Source organism: Carlito syrichta, unplaced genomic scaffold, assembly GCF_000164805.1.
Source record: "Carlito syrichta isolate Samal-C Ts95f unplaced genomic scaffold, Tarsius_syrichta-2.0.1 Scaffold301620, whole genome shotgun sequence".
Taxonomy (NCBI): Eukaryota; Metazoa; Chordata; class Mammalia; order Primates; family Tarsiidae; genus Carlito; species Carlito syrichta.
In genome coordinates, this window is record NW_007245716.1 from 25,034 (window position 1) to 47,562 (window position 22,529).

At 41.1% G+C, this 22,529-nt stretch overlaps 1 protein-coding gene across 1 annotated transcript in view; it reads right to left on the minus strand.

Annotated features, from left to right (window-relative positions):
• NEDD9 (neural precursor cell expressed, developmentally down-regulated 9) overlaps positions 1 to 22,529 on the minus strand; it is a 48,825-nt gene that overhangs the window by 20,526 nt on the left and 5,770 nt on the right. The window contains exon 2 of the mRNA XM_008054951.2: positions 7,780 to 8,226. Coding sequence (XP_008053142.1) covers positions 7,780 to 8,226 — 447 coding nt within the window. The remainder of the gene's footprint in view (positions 1 to 7,779; positions 8,227 to 22,529) is intronic.

Sequence of the window (22,529 nt, forward strand, 5' to 3'; positions counted from 1 at the left end):
TAGGGTGGCTGTGAGCGTGTCACTGCATTCCAGCCTGGGTGAGCATTCCAGCTTGAGTTGAGACTCCAACTCAAAAAAAAAAAAAAAAGAAATAAAAAGAAATAAATGAAGGCGACACGGCCAATTGATGGTAACTTTAAAAACAAATCTATTACGATAAATAACTGGTTTAAGTGTGCCATGCTTTAAGAAAACCAAATATTATTAAAATCATTCAAATAAAAAGATGTGATTATTACATTTCTAAAGACTTCTTTGCTTCAAAAAACTGATGTCCTACGAGATCCCTTTAAAGAGTTATTGGAGTTACTTTGGACTTTTGAGGATGAACACTGCCCTACATTAGTCACACCTGAACCCCTGAAAAAGGAGCAATGCATCTCTCCAGAAGCTATTTTGACAATTAGGGTTAAGGCTATTTAGGCTGGAACTATTTAGAGCTATTTAGAACCAAGTGCTTTTGATTGCAGGCAGTCTCTGCCTCCGTATTCAAGCAAGACTGTTTTGAAGATGGGTTCAACCAATATTAAATCTCAGTTTTATCATGAAATAAAATAAATAAATTTATTATTTTCTTTCCCTTGCAAACACAGTGTTATCTACTTAGCCAGACATCATACTATACACAGTCTCTTATTCACTCTGATAAGCTCAGCCACTTAGCAAGAAATTATTGAAAAAAGAAGGTTAACCTCTGTTTGCTTTGGTGTGGGTTTATAAAAAGTTACTAATGCACTCATAGAAATATGCATTATCTATGAAAGTTATAACAAAGTGCAACTGAGCTTGAAGGATTTGGCATTGACCAAACAAAAAGGGCCTTTGTTAATTTTTAAGGAGGTGCTACAATTTGCTCATTGCTCTGGCGTGAATGACTTGTCTGGGAAAAGATACTACTCATTTTCAAAGTGAGCTCATAAAGTCCTGCCTTGAATGACCTCCAATTTTGTGTAATATTTAAAATGTATCTTGACTCTTCGGGGGAAAGATTTTGGATGAAAGTTCAGTTCACCACATAGCCCCAGAAGCCATGTATCAAGAAAAACAAGTCACTTAAATTACAATTATATAGAAACACACAATTCTGGAACATAGTTGTACTTTACTGAGTTTGTAAGTGGAGAGGTACCCTCTGCCCTGGAAGTATTTTTCGAGGATGTGTGTGTATGTATGTTTGTGTGTGTATATAGGCTGTGAACAAAAGAAAGTAAAGTGAAGTCAGAGTTTATCTTCTCTGGGAGCTTTCATTTCCTCTAAATCTATTTTTTACTTATTGATAGACAAGTCATGCTGCTAACATATAGCACGTAGTTGACTGGTATTTGAGTGTTGCTCTGGACAACCAGCTTTCACAATGCCTTAAGTTTCAAAAAGGGAAGTTCTTGTTTCTTTAGCCAACAACTTTGGGTGTCTGTGCATGTATGTGTATGTGCGTGTGTATGTACGTGTGTGTAATTTGGGATGACTCAGTGTCTGGGAAGGTGCAAACATTGTAGCTAATCTATTCCTGCTTCTTATATTACCTTTCAGGAATTGGACTGGAAGACCTGGCTACAACCTTTGAATCATTTCCTGCCAACATTTGGCCGTGTCCCTTTTTAGAAGGTAGGAAATAGTCCTTAAAGATGATGTCATGGGGTCTTGGTAAATCTTAATATGACTTGGGTTTTCTGAGTGCCTCCTCAAAGCACTAGTACTTGCCTAGTCTAGACCATCACACACATTATAATGGCAGGCCCCTACCTTTTAAAGGAGCCTATGAGTTCTCTTGAGATAAGTGAAGTCTACAACATATTTTGGGACCACAGAGGAGGGAGAAACTGCTGGGTTGCAGAGAGGGAGCTTCATGATAAACCTTGAAGTGGACTTTAAAGTATGGACAGGATTTCACAGGTAGAATAGAGGGGGTAAGGCTTTCTAGGTAAATCATAGCATATGCAAAGGAAGTAATACTCCTCAGTAGAGAAAGCCTTGCTCTCCTCTTTAGGTGACCATAGAAGAGTTAACTAACCTTGTTGTCTAAATTGGGCAAAATGCACAGAAGTTAAACCCCCAGACAAGCTCAAGTTTACATCAATCATGCTTTGCTTTGGGTGCTCATTTATTTTGTATAGATAATTATGATGACAGAAAACAGGTGGTGACATTCTCAAAAACCCTGTAGGGGAGAAATGACTGTATATAATCTGACACCTCTCATACCAGATGGTAGCGAGGTGCATGCCGGGATCTGTATGGTGTATGAGGTGAATGTGTGATAAGATCAGGACCACCTGTCAGCTTACTTGAAGGTGAACTCTAATTTAATATTTTGATTCTTGCTTCTACTTTGTTCATTTGTTCCTTGGGCTGCTATCTGTGGGCTGACACTCTGCTATGTACTTAGCCTATAGCAGTCCAGAGGCAGCCATGGACCCTGCTTTGAAGGGACCTGTAATTTAGTCCAAAACTGATTTTCTGAAGGAGGCAAGGCAAACCTATTCTACCAGTTAGAATAAAAGTGACACATCCAAAGAATAATCAGAGAAACACTTATAATCCCCCACGCAGATCAAGCAAGAAATGGATGAACTACTAATCTTTGTAGTTCTACTAATCTTTGAAGCAGAGAAATGAGGTTATTTTATACTTTTGTAGGACTTCGGCCCTTGGATATTTAGAAGCTTCATTCACCTTAAACCACACTCCCATATTAGGTAGAATTTTTGCTTTAAAAATATTGAAAACTTTTTCTTCTTTTATAATTCAGCTTTTTAAGTTACTCGACAATGAGCAACTCATTTAATTTAGAATTGCCTGTGGGTTCTTGGCAATCATAATGCATATTTAGGAATCTTTGCAAAGTGAGAAAAATCTAACCTACAAATTATTTTCAAATGCAATGAAATAATTATGAGCTTTAAATTTAACAATTTTTTTTTGAGTTGGAGTCTCACTCTGTCATCCAGACTGGAGTGCAGTGGCACGCTCCGGGCCACCGCAGCCTCAATCTGCTGGGCTCCGGCGATCCTTCCGCCTCAGCCTTCCAAGTAGCTGGAACTACAGGTGTGTGCTACCACGCCCAGCTAATTTTTTTATTTTATTGTAGAGATGAGGTTTTGCCAAGTTGCCCAGGCAGGTCTCGAACCCGCGGGCTCAGGCAATCCACTCACCTCAGCCTCCCAAAGTGCTAGGATTACAGGCTGAGCCACCTTCCCAGGCTAAATTTAACAATTTAATGGAGTCGACATGATATTGTTTCCTAGACATTTGTCTCAATGTTTATTAATTTCTATTTTGTAGTTTTTGTGTTTCCTATTTTGGAGCCAAAGACCTTTAATGCAGCTTTCAAACATTCTCGTAGATTCTGGGCATTCTGCCTACAACACTTAATGGGTTAAATGGCTCTGCACACAAAACCTAGCATGAAAAAGACTAATGAGATTAAGCAAAGTTGTCTATGTTATGGCTTCTGGATAACTGAGAGTTATTTTCCATTCTCTGCAGGATTTTTGTAGAACCAAAGAGAAAGTCCCACATCCAAAAGGTACAGTGTATGTGCTAGCAATTATCTGCACATTCAGAGTACAGCAAGAAGCATAAACAGGGCCGATGCTGTTCAAAACAAACTCTGAGAAAGAAAGAAAAAACAAGGTGAGGGGAACTCATTTTTTTGGCCCCGCTATGCTACCCTCTATATTGTGCTCTATTTAATTCTTACAACACCGCTGTGAGGTAGCTATGATCACTCCCATTTAACAGATGAAGACACCAAAGCTTAGAGAAGGTCAGTAACTTGCCGAGGGACACAAAGTTATGAAGAAACAGAACCTAGAGTCAGCCTGACCCCAAAGCCCAGACTCGTTCCACAGTTCTCATGCTGTCTCTCTGTTTCATAAAAGGGTGGGGATTTTATGACTCTTTGTCTAAATGCTGATTTAACACATGATGAATGCCAGTTAATGTGGAGGGGATGCAAGAGAGTGGGTAGTGACTGCAGTTTCCCAGAGAGCAAAGTTGAAGTGAGAGAAGGCAGAATCCACTGTCTTTTTTTTTTTTTTTTTCCTTAAGTGATTCATTAGTAGAAAAAACCGTGGTGGGTGGTGGATAAAACTTCTGAAGCCCCATAGTTTGTAGCATCATCAAGGGAATTTTGAACTATGGAAAGTCCTGAATCACAATCAGATTGGAACATGTCCCAGCCCCTTCATGTTCCCTTCGGTGTTTCTCAAAGTCTAGTCCTGGACCACCTCCCTCAGAACTATGCAAGGAGGTCAATAAAATGCAGTTTCCTGGATCTTAGCCCAGAGCTACTGGATTAAAATCTCTGAGGGGAAGACCTAGGAATCTGCATTTTAACTCACCTTCTCTACCTCTGTAAGTGATTCTATATTCAGTGAAATTTTAAAAACCACACTTCAGTGGTTCAGAACAAGCTACCCCTGCCTCCTCATTTTCTTGTTTACTGGCTTTTAAGGACCACAGCTCAAACTACCAAGCATATCTAGTTCTGGGTTCACTACCATTTTACAGATGAAAAATTACAAGAGAAAATAAGCAGGTGAGCAAAGAGAAAAACAAAAGACATATGAGCAAATTGTTTTATTTAGCAAGTCAGTAAAATTGCTAAAACGAAAAAAAAAAAAATTTAAAAAGCCACGCCCGATCCCCCTGCACTGGGATGATCTCTTAGGGCCTTGGCTTAAGTCTTCAGTATGATTCCCAGCCACCGAAACGGTTCTATACCTGGGAAGATGTTGACAGGAGTTTTTTAAGTAGTTGCTATTAACTGAAAGGTTAAAATCACCTTTTAGCAGCTAAGCCATCTCCACTAGGAAAGAAGGAAAGGTGAAGGGGTGGGTGGGGGGCGGGAGGGGAGGGAAGAAAGGGAGGAAGAGGCAAACTCACTCCCATGGGAATGTGAACCAGTGGTCCAGGGAACAGTGAAGGGAAGCAGGCAACCTAGAGACCCAGAGGTACTAAGAAGCCTTCAGAAGGAGGTCGAGATAGTGTGGAGAGTACTTGGTATTTGGCAGGAAGAAGTCAGGACCACCCTCCTGCTCTTCCTTTACTGGTCATGTGACTGCTAGAGACCCCACAGTGCAATGCTTCAGGCTTGACCTACTCCCCAGCCTTGGCTGCGCCCCCTGCAAGGGCTGACAGAGGTCCTCTTCAGAGGTCACTTTCCTCCTACAGGACTCATCTACCTTTTGCTAAATATGAAATATTCTACAGAGTGTAATTTTTTTTAAAACACAACAAAACAAGGAATTTGAGTGCCAAGTGCCCAGTGCCCCAGCTCCTTTTCATCTATCTGAGGGAAGGCAAGTCAAAGTCTCTGCCCTTTGAAAGATATAGAACCAAGAGAAGCCGGGCTCGGTGGTTCAGCCTGTAATCCCGCGCTTTGGGAGGCTGAGGTGAATGGATTGCCTGAGCCCGAGGGTTCGAGACCTGCCTGGGCAATTTGGCAAAACCTCATCTCTACAATAAATCAAAAATCAGCCAGGCATGGTAGCGTGTGCCTGTAATTCTGGCTACTCGGAAGGCTGAGGTGGAAGGATCTCCGGAGCCCAGTGGGTCGAGGCTGAGGTGGCTGGGAGTGGCCACTGCACTCCAGTCTGGGCAACAGAGTGAGACTCCAAATCAAAAAAAAAAAAAAAAAAAAAGAAGAAGAACCAAGAGAAACAAGGCAGTTACAGCAAATATGATGGAGAGAAATCTGAAGTTTTAGATTTCTCAGACTTGGAACTTAAAAGGTTGAGTTTAAAAAGGAAAACATGTCATTTTACTGCCAAAATCAACTGTGATGAAAGTGTAGAGCCCAGCACCTCTCAGCCAAGCACTTCCTGTTCTAGCCTCCCTGTCTGCCTCACACTGGCTCAGATGAAGGAGAGCTATTTTTAAGGTGCAAACAACCAGGACTAAGAATGAGAGACATTATTTATCTATAGTTACACCTTTCAACTGTTCATTTGCCCCTCTGGAGATAGAGGCCAGGTTTGGTTTTCTCTTTGAATCAAAAGTCTCTGGGGGTAAGAAGAACTTTGAAAGGTCATGGCTCAGTCTATAGCCTCTAGCTAGGCATCATTGTCCTGGGCAATACTAGTTAGAAAGCTCTTCAACACTCTTGAAGAATTTTTCCTAAGGGACATCTACTGGCTTATGCAACACGTGCGCTCTTGAGAAGTGTTCTATAAAACATACTTTTTAGATAAGATGTGATCTGAAATGCATTCATGGTTTTTTTATTTAAAGGAATTCCGCAATAAGTATTTTCCCCTTGTTTTTCTAGAATCTAATATCATGCAAAGATTCTAATATCATGCAAAGAGATATTCCCTAATTTACATGGGTTTATAAATTCAGAGTTTGGATTAGATTTACTTGAAGCAGAACACATCTATAACCAGTGGCCTAAGAGTCAGGTATCTAACTGCATCTTTCCTCTTGCAATTCAGGGATTTTTTTTTTTTTTTTAATCTGTTAAATTGGTTTAGTCTTAATACCATCCCTTGCAGGACCCACTGGAATTTGGCAGTATATGAAAGAGAAAATCCTTCCCTTGTAATGCTCACATAGCATCATCTTGGTTTTGACTACCCTTCCCCTAAAAGTCCACTGATGTTTTCTTCATAGCACATATCCTCACCTGACATTATCGTAGTTATGTCTCCTCCCTGCCATGTAAGCATCACCAGGGCTTCGTTTACTCTTTAATTCATCACTATAGCATAATAATAAAAAAGACACAAGGATGCTCAACATTCATTATTCAGTGAATAAACTTCTATTTATCACAAATTGCTGTAGTATTTGGGCTTATACAGGGTGTTGAAGAGCTCTCCACGCTTTTTAAAAAAATTTGATCTCTGGCCGGGCTTGGTGGCTCAGCCTGTAATCCCAGCGCTTTGGGAGACTCAGGTGAGTGGATTACCTGAGCCCGCGGGTTCGAGACCCACCTGGGCAACTTGATGAGACCTCATCTCTCCAATAAATGAAAAATTAGCCGGGCATGGTAGCGCATGCCCGTAGTTCCAGCTACTTGGAAGGCTGAGGCGGAAGGATCACCGGAGCCCAGCAGGTCGAGGCTGCAGTAGCCGGGAGTGGTCACTGAACTCCAGTCTGAGTGACAGAGTGAGACTCCAACTCAAAAAAAAAAAAAATTGATCTCTAAGTACCCTATTTTCATCCACTGCCTTGGGCATTATTATAGGAATTACTTGAAGGACGAGAGGATGGCTTCTTTCCAAATTCACTAGTTTCTATGCATTTTGAATGAGTCAATCTTAACTGACAACTCTACCGAACAAGTTGGCGAACATGACCTACTCTCAGCTTCCTCACTTTTCTCTACTCCTGATGGGTTCTTTGCCTAGCCAGGACAGTGAGGTAATGATTTAGCTTTTGGCCAAAGGAGGATCAGTGTTGCAGCATGATGGTTGTACAAGATTTGGTATCTGTATTACTCAATGAAAAAATAGGAAAGACAGGCAACTATTTGAACACAGAATCTAGGTCTAGAAGCAGAACTATCAGAAGGTTGGAGAGAAACAATTTCAAGGCCTATATGGCCCAGAATGACATAGGAATTTACAATAACTGGGGAACAACAGTACTCGGCACGTGGTAGTTCAAGAAAGTTTTGCAGACCGACAAATGGCAAAATCATGCAACGATGATGCCTGAGCTAGGGTATATATTATATTTACTTCTTGACAGTTATTATTTTGGGAACATTCCTGTTGTCCCAAGTGCAATGGAAAAAAAAAGTAGGGAACAAAAATACAGTTAGCCACTTACCTTTTTACTTAAGTGAGGCCCACTAGTTCCCCCGATGCTTCTCTGCATTGATGGTGGCACCTGATATACCTCTTGTTCTTGGGTACCATGGCCAGTGGGTACTTGGTAAATTCCCTGATTTTGGTAGGAAGGTGGCACTTGGTATACGGTGTCTCGAGAAGCAGACTGTGAATTTGGCACTTGATAGAGCATCTGTTGGCCAAAGGTCTGGTGCATCAGTCCAGAAGTAGGCTGGTCATGACAGGAGGTGGTCTCCTGAACGGGGCCAATCAGAAGCTTCACCCGGTTACCTGGGACAATGCCTTGCCGACCATGTAAGGAGCACAGCCACCATCCTTCCAGTCCCCCTGTGTTCTGCTCTATGACAGTCAGGATGTCTCCCTTGCGAAAGGCCAATTCCTCAGCACACTCTGGGACATTGTCATATAAGGCCCTTGCCATAAGATTCTAGGAAGGAAGGAACAGAAGGAAATCATGTTAGAATATCTAACTCAGGTCCTTTAACACCTAAAGCTCATGTTCTAATGGAGATGCACACTTCCTGGAAACAGAGAGGAATAAATCTGAACAATATCCTGTAAGGAGAAAAACAGATGGTGCAGACAAAAGACAGATACATACATACTGTGTCTGCCACCAATGACGTCAGACTGTCTCTTTGGAAAAGCTCGAACACCAGAAGAGTTCTTTCTTCTAGCAGTAGATGCTGTGCCAAGGAATTATGAGTAGCACTCTTAAAGAGTTAGAGAATGGTTCACTACACAAAACATTTTTCTTCCTTTTTAAAAGTGAGCTTAAGGAAAAAAAAATTCCAAGGTATTCATATGTATTTCAACAGATATTTCTCATTTTCTCCTATATTGGAGGTGAAAAGAGTCAAAGAAAATCCCAGATGACACACAGTATAAATGGCATTTATATTTGGTGTTGAAAAGTAAACAGAAGTATACTTTTATATGTCTTGGGAGGGCTTAAAACATCTTATTTTCAGATAATCAAGAGGTTTTTGGATAAAAGAGTGTCTATAAGTCAGGCATATAGACATGCCATAATAATCAGGCATGGAATACAGTATGACATTCATCTACATCTCTGGAGTTGACAGGAGCTACAAGGAATTTATTAGCACATCGGTAGATGCCAACTCTTTTTCTTTCAGTCTTTCACTCATACCTTTCCTGAGAGGCCCCCCTTTCCTTTATCACCTACTTTTTGAATCTCACCATTCACATTCAAAAGGCTATGTCTTCCCCTTTCATGGTCCCCAAACACTCTCTGTCTTTGTATGAAGGCCTGTCTGGCACATTCAGTACTAAGCAGACAGCCAAAGTAGGCATTCAGCAGAGAGTGGCCATACGTGCTGACATTTTTTGGAAGCCTTTCAAAGCCTCTGAAGATTTCATTTCTTGGCATTAGTAATGTTTCCCAGCACGTGGGCAGCCATTCCCGCATGCCTGCCCCCTTCCCAGAGCATGGAAGAATCAAGAAACTTTGGAAATTCATCTCAAGCATTGAGAAAACTAAATGTGCTCTCTTCAGAGCTTCATTAAAATGTTTGGATGCACTTAATGCCATTGCAGTGGGATTCATTTATGGGAGAGAGGATTGCTGAGTGGATGGAGTATGTTCGTGACTTTACTTCATACTGCAACATATTTGTGGAATTTTTGGCTGTTGCTGTTTGGACTTTTGCCCCTGTTTTCATCTCTAGAAATGTGGCCTTTATCTTTCAGCCTCCTCCTCTTCATTTCTTCATAACTTACATAATCGTGTCCCCCTGTGCTAGCCCCAGGCCACAGGTCTTATGCCGTGTGCTGTTCCCGCTCTGGAGTCACTGTGCTAGGGAAGGGATCTGCCCCTGTGTCAGTAGTTGGGAAGGGGTGCAATTCTACTAGTGTTAGCCAAGCTCCTGTTAGTCAGTACAACTACTTAACTTAAGGAAAGGGGGAAAAGACAAAGAGGACAGTCTCCAGAAAGCTTTGCGGCAGTCTTCAAGAATGAGGTTGAAGTCCTTTTGCTTGACAGTTATGAGATCCAGGAAGTATGTGCCACAGACAGGTAAGTGGTAAGGAAAGCTAAAGGGAAACTGAGGAATGTGTGTTCCAGGTGAAGGTTTTACTTTGTAGTTATACTCTAGGAAGTGTTGGGTTTTTCCAACAAAAGTTCACATCATAAAGATAAAATTGCATAGCAAGCTCCCCTGGTTCATGGAACAACTTAAAGATGGTGTCATAATCCTAAAATCTCCTCTGTTTAACTTCTTCTATCTTTTGGGTATTCTGTAATTTGAAAGGAAAGTCATAGAGTTACAGAGGACAAGATGCTCGTCCTTTGTACCAAAATGACCTCCAGGAAATGACTCCACCAGAATTGTACCGAGATTATACAGTGGGCAGAGCTTACCTCTCTGACCTCTTTTTCTCCTGGACCCACTCAACAATTGGGAATGACTGGTAAGGGAGCCTCCAGATGAAATCAGAAGTAACAGCATCAGGGTCAGTTCTATGGGAGCTGAGGGTTGATAGCTGTGCAATTATACTGGCTACAAAGAAGGGAAAGAAGAGAAACCGAAAACAGTAGAAAAGCAAAGGGCTCAAACCTAATCAGGAAAAATCAGTGCAAGGCATTCGGAGTTGGGTCACTTCCAACTCTGGGAACACCGTGAGGCACTGAAGTAGAGCCCCAGAGCATGCTTGATGAGAAGTAGATAGAATCCCCTGTGATGGTTGTTCTGGATGCTCTTTGTTTCCTGACCCAGTAACGTTCCCACCACCTGGTAAATATCCTGCTAATGTTTCTACACTGTCCTCAAGAGATACTTCTCAGGAGAACTTTCAGAGCTCCATAATCTGTGCTAATGTGGGCACTGCGGGTGAGTTCTCCTGACAGGTTGTTATGACTTGACTTCCCAGCAGTCCTTCCCACTGCCCACCCACACCAGGATTCAGAAATAGAGCAAGGTACAGCTGTTGGGGACAGGACCATAGCACCAGCCTGATCACACACTGACAAATATTCTCAGCCTTGGCTGAACAGGAGAGTGAATTATTTAATATGTGTGCAAGCAATAGAGAGCCAATGTCTACATCCAGCCACTCTTTTAAATAGAAAGCTACAGCCCAGAGACCTTTAGAGCTCACTTGGACACATGTCCCTGTTTCAGATGGGAGGCCAGTTTATCATTTTCCCAAGGCCGTACTATTGTTTTCAGAGATGGAAACAGAATTGTCTTTGGGTTCAATTCTCTTTCCAGAACTCTAAGCTACCTTAGCTCAACTACTTAGTGTCCTGCTAACTTGGCTCCATTCCATTATACAATAGAGTTCTGAAGACAAACAACTCTTCTTTTTATTTCTATGGAATACATGAATTCTTGGGGTCTTGAGTCCTAGCTATGTTACTTGGGCAGACTCCTTCTTTCTTTGTGCCTTAGTTTTCTTATCCATACAGTGAGAATGAGGATAGTAGTACAGTAAGTCCCCTATATACAAACCTTCCAGTTGCAAGTTTTCAAAGACGTGAATGTGTGTTTGCATGTCCCATCATGTAAGTTAGTTAACGTGTCTGGTGTATATTGTCATTTGCATGCATCCTCTACAAGTGGATCTTTTCTTTATTTTTGCCTGTTTTTTATGTATTATTTAGTTGAAAAATATTATAACCCTATTATAGTACAGTACTGTATAGCCAATCATGTTAGGTGGGTACCTAGGCTAACTTTTTTGGACTTAAAAACAGAGTGGAAGGCTGGACTCGGTGGCTCAGCCTGTAATCCCAGCGCTTTGGGAGGTTGAGTTGAGTGGATTGTCTGAGCCCGCGGGTTCGAGACCCGCCTGCAGTGGCCGGGAGCGGCCAGTCTGAGTGACAGAGTGAGACTCCAACTCAAACAAAAAACAGAGTGGACTTACAGACATGCTCTTGGAATGGAACATGCTTGTATGTAGGGGACTTACTGTACCCATTGTATGAGTTTGCTGTCAAGATTAAATGAGTTCATTCAAGTGAAATGCTTTAACACTGTCTGAGACTCAGTCAGCTATTAGGACTTTTTATTTAATTTCCTGGATGGCCCTTTGGCCTTAGGCCATCCTTACTTTGCCTCCTTCCAGTTCTCAGCCCAGGCTTGGTCCTATTCTAATGATGCTTGTTCACATATTTTTATACATATCTGATATTTCTGTTGCTCACAAATACATTTCAGGAGAAACGATCTCAAAGCAATATTTTTTTGGAATTATGAATGAGTCCTAGTCACCACAAACTCTTGCTGAGAATATACCTACAAACAGCAATAATGAAACCATCAGTTGCATTCGAGGCCTTCTGAGATGAAATCATGACAATAATAATATTACTAGATAAATCTCACCGGATTCCAACAGAGACATTACATCAGCAAGTAGAAACAACTATCAATCAGGAAGGAGCTTAACTTTTGAAAATACTTGGTGTTGGGGCAAGAGTTCAGTAAGAAGATAAAAGCCACGTTCATTTCAGCTGGAGCCCTAACCATCTCATTCAAAAGTGTACAAAATTCATAAGTAGGTAAATCAAGAGATAATCCTTCTAGCAAGGAGTGCAAAGATGGGATTCCTTGAGGTCACAAAGAAGCTGGTTATCTGATTATTTTAGAAAAACCCAAGAAAGGCAGTTTGTCTATTCAAGATCTACTCTTTCTTCTACCCTCTGTGGATATTTATCTCCAGGGTAGGGAAAGTCAACAGAGACACAAATCAAGGAGAGATAAGAGAGTTCTGTAATTCTATATCCAGTTGAATGGTTAGCCTCCAGAGATGGGCAGTTAGAAGTGTAGCTTGGCAAAGCACCAAAACAGTTGGGGCACAGAACTTGAAAGCCAGAAGGAACGTTAAACAATTATAGTCTAACTCTTTCACTCCACAAATGAGAAAAATGACGCTCATGAAGTTAATGATCGGCCAAGTCACCTGGCAAGAAAGTCTTAGAGCTAAGACAAGAATCCAGGCTTTCTGTCTCTAGGAGCAGAGTTTACAGAGTTTAGTAAAGTTAAATACTTATGCTATAAAAGCTGTGACTCTAATCAGGATTGGAAAACAGCATTTAGGGACATAAATCCTATCTTAGGGAGCCCTGCAGCAGTCTCTAACATGGGATTCCCACCCCAAGCTTTCTTGAAACTTTCCTTTTGGCTTCCACGATACCATTTAGCTCTCCTTTTCTCTTGATCATACATCCTCCTTCTTCATCATAGACCAATTTTCCCCCATCTGTTAAGTAACCATGTTTCAACGAGATTTTCCTTCATACTTTTCTTGTCTACATGCCTGCTTTCTACAGAAAGTCTCTATGGGATGGCATCTGAACACACAGATAATTCCTAAACCCATAGCTCCAGCCTAGATATTTCTTCTGCAAGCCAGCCTCTAATATCCAGTGGTCGAATTGGCATCTTTATCTCTAACTTAGCCAGTGCAGACACCTCTTTCTCCTCCTTTACCTTGTTTGGTTAAGAGCATGCACAGCTGCCGAGTAGGAGGCTCTGAGGTTTGCTAGTTTCCTCAAGGCCTGAAACCCAATCAGCGTAGTGTGCTTTCTACCTCACTGCCACTCTACAGTTCTGGCCCTCAACAACTTATTTTTCTTTTCTGAAGCACAACAGTTGCTTTCCAATGGGTTTTCCTGAGTTCAACCCCTTCCCACCTCAAGTCCCTCTTCCATATAACCAGATTATTTTCCAAAGCCTGTCTGATTGTTTCCTTTCCCAGCTCCCTGCTATACTATTTTTTTTGTTACAAATGACTTAGATTGCTCCATTCAAGACTGTGAACCTCTTAATTCAGGGATGCTGTCTAATTCCTTTTGCATTTTCAAAACTTTAGCATAGTGTCTGAAACAAAATACATACTCACTAAATGTTTGCTAAATGAAAATGGAATTTAGACTCTGATTTCCTTGTTCTCTGTAAGGAGAGTAAAATTGTTTTACTTATAGAATTCAGCAAGATGTTTGGTTAAAATTTTCAGATGGAAATAGGGAAGATGGACTAACCAGAAAGATAAATGGTATGTCCAAGTCAGTCAAACTTCACAACCAGAGAACATGGGAGAGGGTCAGCAGGAAAAGGCCTGCCCTTTCCTATTAAAACAGGATAATGACGCAGATGTGGAGCACAACCTCTCTGAAACTAGTGTTTGTAACTACTGAGCAAACAGGAAGGCCAAGAGGAAATGACCATCCCAGCAAAATTAAATACAATAGTCTCTTTTTAAGAGCCTTGCTCCCTTCGTGTAGCAATCTGCTTTTGGCACTAGGTGACAGAGAACCATTCAAATACTTTGCCCGAATGCTCGGTTTCTGCTGTTCCTGGTTCTCAAGCTATGCCTGAGGAGTGGGGAAAAAATACTGTACAGTTGACTAGGGAAGTGGGTACCAAGAGCTCTAGGTCACATGACAACTTCTACTTACCCATGCAACTCCTCCTGCCTTTTTCCCCCCCGGTGCTATCAAAACATCAAGAAAGCTTTTTACTCCTACTGCCAGGGGGAACTTTCTGCTTTTCCAAATACAGAGAAGTGTGACTTGCAGTTTCCATGACCATTCATGCTGTTCTTTGAAAAGAAATGAGACACAATATCTGGTGTGTCACCCCACTAAAACTGATAACATCATCAATGGTCTGGCTTTCTCTGATTATTTTTACTTTATTCTATATTTATCATGCAGGAGATCCTGTCAAGGCCTCAGGGCTGCCACAGTCTCAATGACATGACTTTCCTGTACCCAACCCCCTCAAATTTGAGCCCTGACCTTGGTGGGTTTGTGTGTCTGTGTGCTCAAATGCATGCAGAGGACAGACCCTGAGAAACAGACACACTAAAGGAAATGGCCATTGTGAAGGAAGTCAGTCCTAAAGGAAGCAGCTGAGAGAGGAACATCATCAAGGTCAGTCTCCGGGCACACTGGGGAAGAGAAAGAAAGGCTCGTGTGCTGTGGTGCAGATTGACAGCATCGATCTGAAGACTGCAAACCATTTTGGCTACATTTCTCTTCTCCCTCCCACCATCAACTTTAGGATTGAGGGAAATGTGAACTTTCTCCCAAAGAAGGAAAGAGCCATAGTAAAAAAACATAGATATCTACAGGTATCTGTATTCCAATTCTTAGAATACTTGGGTTCTTGCATCTGAAGATCTGGAGTGTGGAATATTTGAGTTGGATCCTCTTGAGATTGTTAAGTGAGGGCATGACACTTTCAATACAGGAGTTAGAAGACAAGATATGATCCAAGTTTTTTTCCCAGTAATATTTGTCGACTGTGTTCTGGCACACTTTTCATTAGGTGATCTGACCTAGCCCTCAGAAAGGCAACAGTAAGAACCCCCTTGATCCCACTAATTCCAGTCATACTTCTGACCACTGGTGAGAAGTGTTCAGTATTTCCCACCAAAGACTCCTCTGTCAGCTAGACTGCATTTCAGCCAGTGGAAAGTGCTTCTTCTAAATCCCTAGCATGGTCACAAAGCTTCCAAGAGTATCTTGGACCTTCTCTGAATCTTCATGTCATTCATGTTTCCCCAGGTCCTCATGTTTTCTTAGATTTTTGTGACCATTAGCTTTAACACTCTTTTTTGAGTACTTCTGAGTGAGAAGGTTTAAGAAATGTGAAATTAGATACTTGTCTCCCAAAGGTAGGCACTCTTTGTCATGGAAGGAGACACCGTTAATATTCCCTGTATGCTCTGTGTGTGGTTGCCATTTCTGGGTTTGAGAATCTTTTTTTTTTTTTTTCGAGTCAGGGTCTCACTCTGTAGCCCAGGCTGGCATACAATGGCACACTCAGGCCACCCCAGTGTCGACCTGCTGTGCTCAGGCGAATCTTCTGCCTTAGCCTTCCAAGTAGCTGAAACTACAGATGCACACTACCATGCCCAACTAATTTTTTGATACATTGTAGAGATGAGTCTCACCAAGTTGCCCAAGCTGGTCTCGAACCTCTGGCTTCAGGCAATCCTCTCGTCTTGGCCTCCCAAATTGCTGGGAGGGTTTGAGAATCTTAACATCTCTTCCACGCTGGCCTATTCCTATTTGATAAGGGATCATTTGGAACCCAGTATTATTTTGGTGGTTCTCCAACATGATGTTACTTCTTGAGAGCTGGTGAAAAGATCTGATACTCATCGCAAATTTGGATATATGGATCTCAGAAAGAAAATTCTATCTGACCAGACTTGGTAACATGATGTGGACATCATAACTCTGAGATTAAAGAGTGTTTCTTCAAATGATGGGTTCTTTTCCTTCCCAGCCATTGAATGAATGCCACCTATTTCCCCTTGATTTAAGGTTCATGCAAGACAGAAACATTCATATGTGGTGATTTGTTTACCATGAAACCAACTAGAGCAAATCCTTTGCTTCATATAAGAAATATTAGAAATGGATTGGCAGGTAGGTGTGCATATGTATCTGTATGGGTACGACTTTACAGTCAACTTCTATTATTTCTTCGTCTGTGGTAGAAGATGAATTTGACTGCTGACATTATTTGAGAAAAATAAATTAGCTTCTCCTCACAAGGCTGATGATCACAAAAAATATATGCCTTTTTAAGAGTTCAATATTTCACTCATTTGTGGTCTTTGAGATTTACCAAAACAACTCCTCAGGGTCTTTAAAGAAGGTGAAAGAATAGAGTATTAGAACCAGAAGCCACCCATAGGTTGACCAGAGCTGACTAGGGTAGAATTTTATAGTAAGAAGGGACCATTCAACCCAATCTCCTTATTTCACAGCCCAGAGGGTCTCAGATTAGCAACAGCAGAGCCGGGGTAGCATCTGGTTCTCCTCTTAATCTAGAATTCTTTCCCACTGGGCCAGAATGCCCTTCCTGAGAATCTTCTCCATGTTTGAATTTAGCACTGTTGCTATTAAGCCTTGGAATTTATAAGCATTTGTCCCAGGTTGCCTGGTTTTGATAGATTTCAGTACAGTATCTTGGCAAAGGATCAAAAACATGGGGCAGGCACAAACTCTTTTCAGGGTTCTGTCCCTAGATAAATCTGACAGGCGCCATATAATGATGAAGGCCTGACACCCACTCACCCAAAAGATAGGTTTTATTAACAATAAAACAACCATCTGGATTTCAGCCAACATTACAGTGTTGGCACCGGATCACATCTATCTGCTTGTCTAGACAAATCCCTCTAACATCCAGGTACTTAGGAAAGAGAAATGAGAATTAAGTTATAATGGAGCAAGAGACTCCAATCCACTATATTATAGCATATTTCAAGAAATGATATCATTTCTCAAAAGTCAAAATGTCCAAGTTACAACATCTAATAAAGTATTTGAAAGAAGAAAGAGAGGTTCCTATTTTTACATCCCCATCTATCTCCCTGCATCAAGCTGCGCAGCCCAGGATTACATGTAAACCCTCCAGCACAAATGCATACACATATCCTGCAATCCTGGTCATCTCCCAGCCAGATCCCAGTTGATGTAACTGGGATGCCACCCCTCACTGGAACTCTTTTGACTGTCACCTGATCTGGGCTTGGTGCCTGACTGCTATTATCTACTTCACTTGTGAGGTCCTCAAAGAGTTTTAAAAAACAGATCCACACACTTGACTGAGAGGTGTGTCCAGTCATATGCTGTCAGCACTGCCCCTGCTATGCAATTGCCATCCCAAAGAAAACCTGTTGGAGCTCCAGCTTCTCAGCCAGGAGATAGAGGAAAAGACAACAGGAGCAAAGGGAACAGAAGAAAACCTCAGAATGGAGTTGTTCAGTGCCCAGGTGCAGAGATAAGCTCTTACATGTAAATATTATGTACCAGTTTATGAGAATAAAAAAAGCTTTCTTAAAAGCCCAGTTCTAAATGTATGTTCTGCCGGGCTTGGTGGCCCAGCCTGTAATGCCAGCGCTTTGGGAGGCCGAGGTGAGTGAATTGCCTGAGCCTGCAGGTTCGAGACCCGCCTGGGCAACTTGGCGAGACCTCATCTCTACAATAAATAAATTAAAAAAAAAAAATTAACCAGGCGTGGTAGCACACGCCTGTAGTTCCAGCTACTTGGAAGGCTGAGGCGGAAGGATCACCAGAGCCCAGGAAGTTGAGGCTGCGGTGGCCAGGAGCAGCCACTGCACTCCAGTCTGGGCGACTGAGTGAGACTCCAACTCAAAAATAAATAAATAAATAAATGTATGTTCCATGATGAGGTATATCCTGGGAGTGCCAAAAAAAAAAAAAAAAAAAAATGTATCCATATTTTAAGAGATGCTAAGAGATATTCACTGCAATCAGAGGTGTCTACAGGGATGGTAACCACTTTGAACACCTCTTGTAATTGCAGAAGTCAAACGTGAATTATATGAGTTTTGCAATTTTAATACAGTTTTTTTCCTTTCTTAAAATGTGGATACATTTTTTATTTTTTGGCACCCTCTGTATGTGCAGAGAGAAGCCAGAGGGAGTCTTTGGAGAATTAAAGTTGCCTTAGAGACGGCTTGATGGTTTCACATTTGACCTGATCCTATGCTTCTTAGTACTTTATGGCGTTCACTTGATCAGATGGGTGCTAGACATAATTTGGTTAGGACCTGTTACACTAAGCTCAACATCAGTCGTGATAAGATTATGGCAATTAGTTCTATGGGGATATTTTGGTGCTTCTATCATATAAAACCAGCGAGACAATTATTTTTAAGCAGAAGAAAGTAGAAGAGATTAGACCAGTAGTTCTCAACTAGGAGGTATTTTGTCCCTCGGGGGATATTTGGTAATGTTTAGAGACATTTTTTTGGTTGTCACAATGTGTGTGTGTGTGTGTGTGTGTGTGTGTGTGTGTGTGTATGTGTGAGAGACAGGCATCTAGTGGGCAGAGGACAAGGATGTTGCTAGATGTCCTACAATGCTCAGGACAGCTCCCACAACAAACAGTTATCTGGTCCTAAATGACAACAGCACTGAGGTTGAGAAACCCTGGATAGAGGAATGGACACTAGACTGAATTAGGGGAGTCTAGTCTCAGTCTTCAGATTGTAAGACTAATTACAACGAAATTCCTGCCATGTGTGCCTATTTCCCCATCTGAAAAACAAGGACAATAAACATGTTCTTCTTTTAAAAATTATTATGAGGAGTCATGAAATTATATATGTGAAATGCTCTGATTTCTTCAGTAGAGAAAGGTCTCTATAAAGTCAAAGCACGGTTATTATTACTACACTATGATGAGCTCATGAAATTGTGTCTTAAGCACTGTATTTCTCCTCCTCAAAAGAAAAAAAAAACTCCCCCGGGAAAAGAAAACAAACCAGAAATGATCTCATCATGATTACACCTGCCACACCAAAAAACAGACACAGTTCAGAGAAACAAAATTCCTTCCCTTCAGCAATGAACTAAGCTGCGTCTGTAATTAAGATCTTAATAAGAGAGGCAGGAGGTGGGTGCAGAGGCTGCAGGCTACAAAGAGGTGCAGCACTGCCAGCCAGGTCTACAAGAACAATCAAAATCCAATCCCCTCACTGCTTCACACTCTCGGGTGTTCCAAACAAGTCCATATTGCTAATGGCTTTCCTTTGTTTCTAAAGATGCGTTTGCCTGCAAGGACAAAGAGAAGGAGCATTTTATTATTTACAACTAAAATTTTTTTTGTTTATTTTTTGAGCCAGAGTCTCAGTCTGTCGCCCAGGCTGGAGTGCAGTGGCATGCTCATGGCCACCATAGCCTCTACCTATTGGGCTCAGCTGATCACAGTTAAATGTTTTTTAAAAATCCCTTAGATAGATGGGATAATGTCTTCGACAGTTGATCTATCTCAGGAGCAGCTCTTGTTGAGTATCTATGGCATGACCATGTGTTCCTGAACTTTCCCAGGCAATCCCCAGTTTCAAATATCCTTCCTCTTGTCAGACCATATGTCCTCATTTTTTGTTCTGTAAAACAGATACATGCCCACAGAAAATATGTGCATTTTAAACCAAAAACAAAGGATAGGTATGCAGGCACGTGTTTTTTTGCTAATGGATCTGCCTTCGTTGAATTTAGGATTTGGAAGAAAAGGAGATAGCTACTGATAAGAGTTATTGATTCAGTCAATGGACATGTCCTCTAGTTGACTAGGTGATCTCTGTAAGGAAACCAGACATATGCCAGGGCATCTGGGTGCTGTGAGGTTGTCTGCAAATCCACAGTACCTGGGGTTATTAAGAGAAACAAGGTCGTCAGACTGCCTGCATTCTTGCTGTTCCGTTCCCTTTCCTGAGCTCCATTTACGGGTGTGCTTATCATACTGAGCTCTGCTTGAAGAGGGTTAGAGAAGCAGAGAATAACACTGAAGTTCTACCCCTGGGGAGCACTCCAGGGAGAGAGGTTTTGACATTTTTGCTGTACCCAAGTTGTTGTGTTGGTGCAGCAATATTATTGGTCCACAAGCCCATTTCCTGCCAAACTCTCAGGCATACTACAACGATTAGTAGCAAGATCAACAAGAAACTCACCGACAGGTGACCGACATGTCCTGACACTAAAGACTCAACTCCAAGAAGACTGGAGTGTCTAGAAGTTCATTTGACTGCCATTTTCTGTGTAGGGCTTTGCTTATTGTGGGGTGGAGGGTGTTAGGGAGGTTGAGAAGCCCAGCTCACTATTCAGCAGCAGGGCTGGAGCCCCGGGGACTGGGAAGCCTGGATAAATCCTGAGTTAGCCACATCTCCTACAGGAGTGAGGTGCTAAGTTAAGAGTAACAAACTGACTACCTCAAGTGGAAGAGATTAAGGCTGACTCATAGTTACCAAAAGATAGCATAGGGTTTCTGCCTACCAAAAAAAAAATTAGGAAAAATATGAAAGACACATCATACAGTCTAAATATATAAAACCTTGGTAAGTAGAAAGGAAGTCTGGTTCAGATCTTACTTAACCTTACATGTGTTTGGTTACTGCAAACTTCTGTTGAGCTTCATAGACAATTCTCCATTTCATAAGAGTGTAAAAAACAGGAATTAATTTCAAAAGGAGTTATCAAATATTTTGTGTTGTTTGCAGTGTTTGCACTTTTACATACTCATGGCTGTTCAATTTTTATTTCTGACGAGCATAAACATCAACATTTCACATAAGGAACACTGTTTGGGCAACATCTTATAACTATTACCAGAACATGTTAGAAATATGAGGAGAAATTCTAATTTGCAACACTAAGAAGATTTGCAAAGAAATATGACACCTCCAACTTACTGGACTCAGCCTTTGAATTAAGGATCATGAACTACATAGTTCGACACTGGTTAAGCACCATTAGTGGTTAGGACAAAAGGAACTAGCTGCTTTTTAAGAATAAACTAGAATTTAGTAGTTCATGATGGGGCCCAGGCATATGTATTGGAAAACATTCCACTGGCAATATTAATGTTTCCACTCTCTACCTCAACCATGAAAAACTGCTGTCACACAACATCACTATTCATATTTTCTAGGATTCCTATTCTTTCTCAAATTCATTTAGATCACAATGTTTACTAAAACTACCTTCTAAAAGATCACCCTTTCTAATGGAGGGTGAAAAAGGTCACCCACAAGGACATTTATTTTTAAATGAAGATTCTTGAGGAAGACAGTCTTTTGTAGCCAGACTGTAATGTTCCCTAGCCGTGTGGAGTCCTCCTTAGCCAGTAGGAATTACTGCAGAGAGATGACTGGAATGTCTAAAGTAAATAAGATGGAAGGGGGTTTTGTTGACAAAGTATAAACAGGGTTTTTTTTTTTTTTTTTGGTCCCCTTTTCATGGCCTTACTCTTTGCAATCATCTGTCTCCTAGGAAACTGTCAGCTATTCTCTGGCATTTTAAGTTGGAGATATAGTATTTCTTCCCAATGGCCCTGTTCCATTTATCTTGGCATGGAATCTTGGTAATTAAGCCTATATGTTCCTGCAGAATAGTGCGTAGGTCCTAGTGGTTGACATTTCAAACCAATTTGTTAAAGTTTCCTTCTAACCCTAAAATAACCTAAAAATAGATAACCAAGACTTCTTACTTTAAATTTACGTCCCTCTAATGAACTGCAACAGGGGAAAGGATAGTATCTTCCCTAAATTCCTCATGTCCCCTCAAATCACCTTTCTTGGGGTTTCACCTTTGGTTTTTAAAATGGATGATTTTCTCTCTTCCTCACCAACATTTTTGCTATGCGTATGCAATACTTTTATATAATACTTCTATATCTACATATCACTATATCTTTGTGTATGTGTGTGTGTATGTATATATATCTTATAACATCACATAGTAGCTGCCATTTATTAATGCTTTCTACCTACTAGAAACTGATGATTGTCATATATTATATCCTTATGACTATCTGATAGGACAAATGAGGGAACGGAGGTTTAAAGTACCTTGCATAAAATTATTCTGTTAGGAAGTAACAAAAGTGGGATTTGAAACAAAGCCTGTGTTCTTTCCACTATGCCGAACAGCGTTAAATCTTTAAAATGATTCTCTGTATGTATGTTTTATGTGATTCAACAAAGAATTCAATATTTGTTAAGTACTTACTGTGAGCAAAGGCCTGTTATTTCAGGAATATCAAGTCTTGTTATTAATAACAACGAAGAAGCTAAGTCAAGAATACATTAGCAAGTGGGGCCATATGCTGTTTGGACTCTCTGTCTAGGACCTGCCCTTCTATAATACACATCCAGGCCCATGGAAAAATCAATAATACTCAACATCTTAACCTGGTAACTTGAATTTTGACATCA